We start from the raw sequence: 9307 nt of genomic DNA, 5'->3' as shown, positions 1-9307 counted from the left end.
ATTCAACTATCCATCTACTCATACATATACATACACACACACATATATTCAATCATCCATACATCTATTTATCCATATACCCATAAATTTAACTATCTAACCATACACCCAAGTATCTGTCCATATAGCCATTTACCCACCCATTCATCCAGTCATCAAACTACACATCCAACCATCCATCAGCCATCCATTTTTCCATGCATTGACCTATTTAACTATCTAACCATTGAATTGCTCATATAGCCATTCACCCAACCATGCATCTATCCAACTACCCCCTTAACCATCCAACCATACATCTATTCATTCATCCATCATCCACCCATCCACCCATCTAACCATCTATACTTTCTTCCATCCAATGATTCATAAAGTCATCCACCCATTCATCCAACCCTCTATCCATCCATTTGACCATATATCCATTCATCCAACCATCCATCCTTCAACTATACATTTATCCATACATCCATTTATTTATCTATATAACCATCCAATTGTTCATATAGCAATTTACTCCACTATCCATTTATCCATTTATCCATCCAACCATCTATCTGTTGATCTGTCTATCACTCTTCATCTATCCTTCTATCTATACATACATTTAACTATCCGTTCATGTAAACATCTGTCTATACATACATTCATCTGTTCAACCAACCAGCCATCTATATATGGCAGCAACTCTGTGTTAGATACCAGCTAGCACTTGTTAAGCACTGCAGAGGATGTGAAGAGAAGTGACATATGAACATCTTCCTAAGTGTAGACCTGGGAGACATAGAGATGCCATGAGTGATGCTCTTACTACTTTATCCTTTAGAGGACTCTGTGGGGCCTCTTCTAGCCCATGCTAATGGAAAGGTTAGAGCGTGCAGAAGCCATGTGTTGTCTCCTTTCAGAGCCATTTCCTCTGGCCATAGGTTCAACCAAGTCTTACAACTATGAATTAAAGTACATCTAGTCCTTTAACTATGCTCCTGTAATCTCTAGTCCAGTGAAATCAACTCTGTTTTGCAAAAGAGGAAGTAGGCTGAGAGGGGGGAGGTGACTCTTCCAAGGTCACACTGATGGTACATGGGATGGGTCCCAGGCCATTTGACTCTCACGTTTGGGTGTCCGCTGCTCACCAGTGAGTCAGAGCAAAGATTCCCCAGAGGCATCAGAAGACAAGTCTCTGACAAGTCCCTGGCCATCTAGCCTCAGCCAAGAATGATACCAAGGGGCTGAAGACACAGCTCGTTGGGTAAAAACACTTACTGGCAAGGCTGAAGACCCGAGTTCAATCCCTTGGGACCCACATGATGGAAGAAGAGGACTGACCGACTCCTGAGGGTGGTGCACTGGCCTCTGTGAGCACATTATGATGCAAGCATGTGTGCACACAAGTAAATGAATACTTTTTAAAAATAATGCTGTTATGTAATATTTACTGAGTCTATACAGTCTGTGTGATGTCATAAGCCTTACTTACATCCTGCCTCCATGTGACCCCTTATAGATCCACAACTACAACTTTGTCTTCATGTCAATAAAAACAGTGGAGGCACAGAAACATTAATTCTGAGATTAATTAATTAATCTCAGATTGATTGCCCCACAACAAGAAACAGAACCAACATGCACAGCATTCCAGAGGCCAAGCTCTGCATATGTGCCTGCATGTGTAATTTAGCTCCATGAAACACACAAAGTTGTTATTTTTTAATCTAGAATGTGTCTCAAGAGGAAAAACATTCTCTTGGATCTCTCTCCCCAGAAACAAAACCGTCACCAGTCTCTCCTGCGTCCTCCCAAGGAATTTTCTATGCAAATACAAACCTGTGTGTACATATATAGGACTACATCCGTTTTGTTATCAGAAACATCCGAGGGTTTTTGCCACACCTGAGACTTTCTATCTGTGCATACATCAGCAACCCATTATAAATTATGATTTACATATTCCCATTTCATTATATATTGCTAGTTTCCTGGTCACCGAAGCCTTTGTGGTCAGTGGATAGCACCTTTCCCCAGCTTCACACACCCAATGCAAGACACTGCAGGATTATGATTTCAACTCCATCCCCAGAGAGGGACGGAAGAACCAACATGCTGTCCCTGTGGTTCATCCACCAAGGTCCCATCCCAGCTGGCTACATCGACAGGCTCAGCACCACCGTTTTCAGAGGACTTTGAACATCTGTATGGGAACCCTTCCTTTTTATAGAATTATGAAAAGATTCCCTGGCCGTAGGTTCTCAGAAAAGTCTTCCCTCTCAAAAACAGCTAAGCCCTTGCGGCAGACTCCTGCAGCCCTTCCCAGTACTTCCCACACCCTCCCCAGCACAAGCCCCCACCTTATCAGGGACCCGAGCAAGGCTCAGCATCTTCTGAGCATCCAGTCATTCTAAAGGAACCCTTGGAGGGTCTTGGAGCCCATCGGAAACATACTGTTGTCCTATAGCCTCCACAGCCTGACCATGGTCTTACCCTGTCCAGCCATCTCCCAGCCCCAGACATTGGCCTTACTTACCATAAGGACTCGCCACTGGAGCCCCGAGGGGCGCGTTCACACTGACCATGACCAAGTGTACCCAGCTGGACACTGGGGGGCATGGAGGAGCTGGGGCCCACACACAGCAGCAAAGGGGCCACCGGCAGCCGGTCCACCAGGAAGGCAGTGAGCACAGCCAGCTGCCACCGCCCGGTTATCTTATTGATTCTTCTAATCACCCAAGGTGGGTGGATACGTTAAAGAGTAACCAGTCACTTAGGGAACCTGTGGCTGGGGATTGTCGCTTTTGTCATGGCAACAGCAACCTGGCTAGACCTGAGGTCCACTCAGGCCCAATCTTGGATTCTGGGGTTAGGGGAGTCTAAAGCCAGATGTTGGAAACATCAGCCTTCCAACTTGAGAGAGGAGGCTGAGCAGTAGGGCCTCAGGAATCATTGAGAGTCCCTGATGGGTGGAGTTTTATGGCTCTGGACTATGGGTGCGGTAAGTGCATGAAAAAGTGGGGAAGTCGAGGGAGGGGTAAAGGAGGGAGGGAGGGTGGGGAGCTAAGTTTATTGCACACCAGACTGGATGCTGGGAGGTGAACATAGGCATTGCTTGGATTAAGTAAGCCTTGAGATAAAGGAGTTTGAGGGGGGCTGGAAAGAGAACTCAGTGGTTAAAATCATGGGCTACTCTTTCTGAGGACCCTGGGTTCGATTACCAACCAGCACCCACATGGCAGCTCACAGACATCTTTAACTCCAGTTCCAGGAAACCCAGTACCTTCTTTTGGCCTCCACAGACACCTCGTACACATGTGGTACACAGGCATACATGCAGGTAAAACACCCGTACACATAATACACATAAACTAAAATAAATCCAAAAGTAAATAAAGACAGAACATTGATGCATAGAGAGAGACGTGGCTTGCCTGGAGTCTCACACTGGGTGCAGAGTGTCTGGGGTCACCTGTGCTGGCCCACCACTCCTCTCAGGGGTCAACTGAGTACCTACTATGTGTAGTGTTCTGTGTTAAACTCCAGTGACAGAAATGAGCCAAGCGGATGTCACCCTGTCTACATGGAACTTGTGGACTAATGGAAAAGATGAACCTTAATCACGTTATCAGTCAAGGGTGGGTGCTATTTGAAATGGACCACCTAGTGGTACAGCAGCCAGCTCTCCATCCTACAGACTCTCCTTCCTTGGGCTTTCCCCTTGCCCTCCACAACAGGAAGAGACTTGGCCTTCCTCAGGGAAGGGCAGAGCCAGGGTCAGCCCTCCGAGGCCTATTAGTAAACTCCCAACCTGCCTTCTCAAGGCCTTTCATCCTAGACACCGTGTCTGCAGCCCCTTACTCGCTCCTTGGTTCATTTGCTTTCCTTTCCAGTGCTGCCATTCCGGTTCAAGCCAATCTCAATTTTTATCTCCATACCAAAATAGTTGTTTGCTCTTTCCCACCGTTCAGTGCAACTCTCAACAAATCTGGCCCTCATCAATGTATCCCTTGTTGCCTTCTCCAGTGAAGCCTGATTGGGTCATTCCAGTGATGGGATCTTGGGTTGTTGGGATTTTTTTCTTTTGTTTGTGTGTTTGTTTGGTTGGTTGGTTGGTTGGTTTTTTGTTTTTTGAGACAGAGTCTCTACATAGTCTTAGCTGGCCTGGGATTTGCTTTGTAGACCAGGCTGTCCTTGAATTTACAGAGATCTGCCTGCCTGTCTCCTGAATGCTGGCATTAGGGAAAGCATGTGGCTCCAGTGATAGGATCTTAATGTGCCCCTGATAGACCTGATGGATTCCCTAAGAGTGTTTTTCATGGTTTTTCCCCTCCATAACTCCTTGATGTGGGCTCTCTCTCTCTCTCTCTCTCTCTCTCTCTCTCTCTCTCTCACACACACACACACACACACACACACACACACACACACACAGAACATCTTTTCCTCTAGCTCACTTCTCTAGGACTCAACCATCCCTTCATAAGAAGTAGGGGAAGGAGCCTGGGGAGACAGATTGCGAGTTAAGGGCACTTGTTGCTTTTGCAGAGGACCCGGTTTGGTTCCAGCCCATGGCAGCTCATACCTGTTTATAACTCCAATTCTAGGAGACCTGGCATTCTCTTCTGGCCTCTATAGGTGCCAGGCTCACAAGCTATGCACATATGTACATTCTTCTGGGAAGTTAACACACGCATACACATAAAATAAATCGATTAAAACAAAAATCTGCTTTGACATGGATAATGGGGGGAGGATTATTTACACATGTGAGCAGGATATCTAGGAAATCTTGAAACTTCTCTGTCTCCAAGGCTGACTCTGACCTTCAGATTCTCCCACCTACATCTCCTGAGTGCTGGGATCATAGGTGATGTTAGGACTAGAACCTAAGGCTTCCTGCATTCCAGGTGAGCATTCTGCCAGCTGAACTGTCCCCAACCCAGGAGGAACATTTTAATACTGCCATCCCCGGGTAGGATTTTTGATCTGGAATAACAAACTTGCAGCTGCATTCTTGGAACCTTCTTCTTTCACTTACTTCCAGAATCCAGAAATCAATACTCACCCTTCCTGTTCTGACCAGTAGAGTAGTAAAATCTACGCCCGAGTTGCCCTACTGTGCTCGCTCCCTTTCCTGTCCCCAGGGGAACCCCATTACCCTCACCCTTTTTTCACCCAACTCAATGTTTTTCGACCCCCTGGAAGCTAAAGAGATCCAACAAGAGCCACTACCCAGGATCAAAGGACTGTGTTGGTATCTGTAAGCAGGGAGAGTGACAAGCACCAGTCAAGGCCTGGGTAGAAATGACCAGAGAGAAGAGTCAGGATTCCATAGAGGCTCTGGGGGAAGGGGTGGGTTTCCTGTCCAGACTGGGCACATTCTTTGAATGGAGCCTTCTCTAGCCTAGAGGGAGTGGGCCCCAGCATGAGGGCAAGGTCTGAAGGGGGAGATTTTTACTGTCTCTCAAGACAAAAGCACTTTTGTGTTTTATGATCTATGGGTGAGATGGGGTGGAGAGAGGGAAAATGGTTTATTGGTATGAAAATGACATTGCATGAAAGAGGAGAGAACCGGCCTGTTGAGCCTCAGATGGAAAACTATGCTGTAGAGATGGAAGAGAGCAGGGCAGAGAGAGGGCAGAGGTGGAATGAAGGAAGACAGTGGGGGCAGATGGAGTGAGAGAAGACCAAGCAGGGCAGATGAATTGAGGGAAGATGGAGCAGGGCAGATGGATCGAGGGAAGATGGAGCAGGGAAGATGGATCGAGGGAAGATGGAGCCAGGCGCATGGATCAAAGGAAGATGGAGCAGGGCAATGGAGTGCAGTGGTAGAGCAATCAGAAGATAGACTGGGGCAGATGGAATGCTGTAGGGAAGAAAGGCAGAGGCAGAAATAGTTCCTTGGTCAACTTGTGGATGGATCTTTGGAGAGGTTCCAGGAAGATCCAAGAAGTGTGAATTCAACCCTCGGTGTCCTTATCTAGGAAATAAGCCTGGGTCCTGTGGTTGTTCTATAAAATGTACCAATGGTGGGGATATGGCATGCACAAAATTTTAAAAACTAAATAAATAGAACTTCTGCTATATAGCTGAGAGTGACTGAGTGACCTGCTAACCTTCTCGATTCTACTTCCTTCTCTCTTTTTATTTTTTAAAGAGATTCATTTGTTTTATGTATGCGAGTACACTCTTCAGACACACCAGAAGAGGGCATCAGATCCCATTACAGATGGTTGTGAGCCACCATGCGGTTGCTGGGAATTGAACTCAGGATGAGCAGCCAGTGCTCTTAACTGCTGAGCCATCTCTCCAGCCCTTAATTCTACTTCCTGAACCGTGGGATCATAGGTGTGCACCACCGCACCAGGCGTGTGCAGTGCTTCTCGGGCAAGTACTCTAATATTGAGCTACAGGCTGAGACTGTCCAGTAAATGCCTTTTGCTAGATGGACAATCTTGGGTTGGAAGCCTGAAGAGTCACAAACTGAGCTTCCTATTCTGTTCCCAGCAGTCCTAGCTCAATCAAGATCATTAGACAAGAAAACCGCAGCTCTTGCCAGGCATGGTGGCGGTGCAAGCCTTCAATCCCAACACTCTGAAGGCAGAGGCAGGCAGACAAAAAATGTATATCTCTCTAGATATCTGAGAGAACAAAGATGTTACTAAGGAAGGAAGAGGAGACTCCTTTAATACATACAGGACACCAAGGAAAAGGAATTTATTAAGAGCTGTAGGGGCTGCCCAATTCCTGTTCTCCTTTGGGGAGGAATCTCTCAAGGGTCAAGCACAGCTGGGAACAACATAACATTGGGCCAGTTCAGACCCATGGGAGCCTGTTGGATTTGAACCCAGAGAAGCACATGTTGCTGTTGCAGTTGCCTTGGTAACTGGGAGGACAGGCAGAACACGGCTTCCCAGTCTTGTAGGGCGCCTCCCCAATCCAGTTGCCCCTAAAAGAGAACAGAGCCAGGGGAAACAGGATTAGGGAACAGAAGAGTCTAGGGTAAATAGCCTTCACGGATTTCCATGTTTCAACTCCAAGAATCGGCTGCCCTCTCAAAAGACCACCACCTTCTAGGGGTTCTCTCTCTCTGTCTCTCTCTGTCTCTCTCTGTCTCTCTCTCTCTCTTTCTCTCTCTCTTTCTCTCTCTCATCTCTCTTCCCACCCCTCTCGAGTTCTTGGATTCAGAAGAAGGATTATTAGCTAAAGCTGTGGCTAAACAGTAGAACACTTGTCTAGCTTGTGCAAGACCCAGTCCCTGTATCTATCAACCAACCAACCAACTGCCTCGTCAGGTGACTCTCCTAAATAGCCAAAACCACTACGGTATTGAGTAGAAGGAACCCTGGGACAGTACTTACTTAATGGCGTAGTTGCAGACCAGGTACACAGCCCGCTGCCAGGTACTGCCCCACACATTGATGCTGCTACAGGTGTGAACAGCGCAGCCCAGGCGATTGGAGGATGCCCACACCATCTGCAGAAGCACAGAGACAGGCAGGCTGAGACTTGAAGGAACTCTGGGCAGCATGATTGCTGGACCCCATTCCAGTTGAGTATATTATGTGAAGTCTTGGGGCAGGGGGGTGGGGGTTGGGGGGGAAGAGGCCGTGTCTGCATCCCAATGGGGTGAGGGATGGCTTGAGGCATTTACTCTGTGATGGAATGTCTCTCAAAAATAGCATTTTACTGAGACCAACAGTAAGGAATATGTTTCACACTGTTACATAGTGAACTATGAGCTCACGACACTACTACAATGAGGTTAAACACAAGCCTTTGAATCACACTCAACTTGAGTCAACTTTGCCTGCTGTGAGATTTTTGACTAAGCCTCTAATCCTCTCTGTACTTCTGTGCTTCATTAGGAAGAGGGAGGTAATAATGCCCCGTGATTTTTTTTTTTTTTTTTGGTCGTTGTTTTTTGAGACAGTGCCTCACTATATATTCTTAGATAGCCTGGACTATATAGACCAGGCTGAGCTTGAACTCACAGAGCTTTGCCTGCCTCTGCCCCCCAAGTGCTGGGCCTAGAGACATGAGCCACCACACCCAGCTACTATTATTTTTTTAAGATAGTTGGAAATGAGCTGATGTGTAGCTCGGTTGTAGAACAAAACAGATAGTAGGAGTCCTGGGAAACAGAAAATACCCCAAAATACTTCAAACAAAACAGTGTCAGGGTACAATGTCTGTAATGAGTTCCAGGCCCTCGAGAGCCTGCGTTTCAAATATAGTTCATCTCAATGCATTGTCTGCACAACGTACACCTTACTTAAAGGAAAGCACATACAGGGAATGGTGGGGGTGCCTACGGTCCCAGCACTCGGGAGGCTGAGACAGGAGGTTGGAGAGTTAGGGACCAGCTTGGAATAGGCAGTGACTCTGTCTACAAAAAGAGAAACAAAAGAAAGCCCATGGGGCCAGAATGGAAGTTCCCAGCCTGCCCTTCCCCCATCATGCTCTGTCTGTTCAGTAGCACTCTCGGCTGACAAGAAGGTACCTGGGTATAGTGGGAGCAGACAGGACCACTGCAGAGCCAAGGGCAGTGTGGGGTGCAATCCTTTGGAGCCGGGAATGAGTAATGGCCCTTTTCTTCAGACCAAGACTTCACAAGATCTACCACAGAACGGTACCTAGGGAGGCCAAGAACATGGAAGAAGGTGAGAGAGGATGGAAAAGTCACTCTGTCATCACTGACTCGTTTGGTGAGTCACTTCATTTCTCCATCAGGTTCCCCATCTGTAAAACGCTAGAATGTAGGCCTTCACCCCTACCTCATGGTCCTGTTCTGAAGAAAGCTGTGCAAAGAGCCAGCTTGTGGTGACGTCTCAGACAGAACTCGTCCTTTCAGGGAAGGAGAGTCATGCTGGACCATCAGGCCTGAGAACTCGTCCTTTCAGGGAAGGAGAGGAGTCATGCTGGACCATCAGGCCTGTCCAGGAAGCTCTCTGCAGGCTAAAGTACCCGAGGGGGTCTGAGGACTTTCTCCATCAGCTAGAGCTGACAATATCCACAGCCTGAAGAGATCAGGCCACCTCCCAAGCAGCTCTTTCTGGGACAGAGTTTAGAAGCAGTGTGCAGACTAAATCATATGACGGTGTGCGGAACTAAATCATATGACATGAAACGTCCTGCCCAGGCCCCTCAGAGTGACGTTCTGCCACGTTCCTGGGCTTGCTCTGGGGGTTTCTCAGATGACTTCTCTGAAGAGTCTCTCTGGCTTCTCCTCACTATCCCTCTTGATGGCATCAGACTAACTCTTGCTGGCCTTGAACTCAGAGACTGGTCTGCGCCTCTGCCTCTGCCTCTGCCTCTG

General features: G+C 47.4%; 1 protein-coding gene across 1 annotated transcript in view; it reads right to left on the bottom strand.

The window, feature by feature from the left end:
• Positions 1–6654: 6654 nt before the first annotated feature.
• Positions 6655–9307, bottom strand: part of R3hdml (R3H domain containing like) — a 9275-nt gene continuing 6622 nt past the window's right edge. The window contains exons 3-5 of the mRNA XM_031373738.1: positions 8492–8624; positions 7350–7465; positions 6655–6937 (exon numbers count right to left, since the gene is read on the bottom strand). Coding sequence (XP_031229598.1) covers positions 6805–6937; positions 7350–7465; positions 8492–8624 — 382 coding nt within the window. The 3' untranslated portion in view covers positions 6655–6804. The remainder of the gene's footprint in view (positions 6938–7349; positions 7466–8491; positions 8625–9307) is intronic.

This window comes from Mastomys coucha, unplaced genomic scaffold (genome assembly GCF_008632895.1).
Source record: "Mastomys coucha isolate ucsf_1 unplaced genomic scaffold, UCSF_Mcou_1 pScaffold15, whole genome shotgun sequence".
NCBI lineage: Eukaryota > Metazoa > Chordata > Mammalia > Rodentia > Muridae > Mastomys > Mastomys coucha.
Note: the sequence above shows the minus strand (reverse complement) of the source record. Positions and strands in the feature narration are given on the sequence as shown.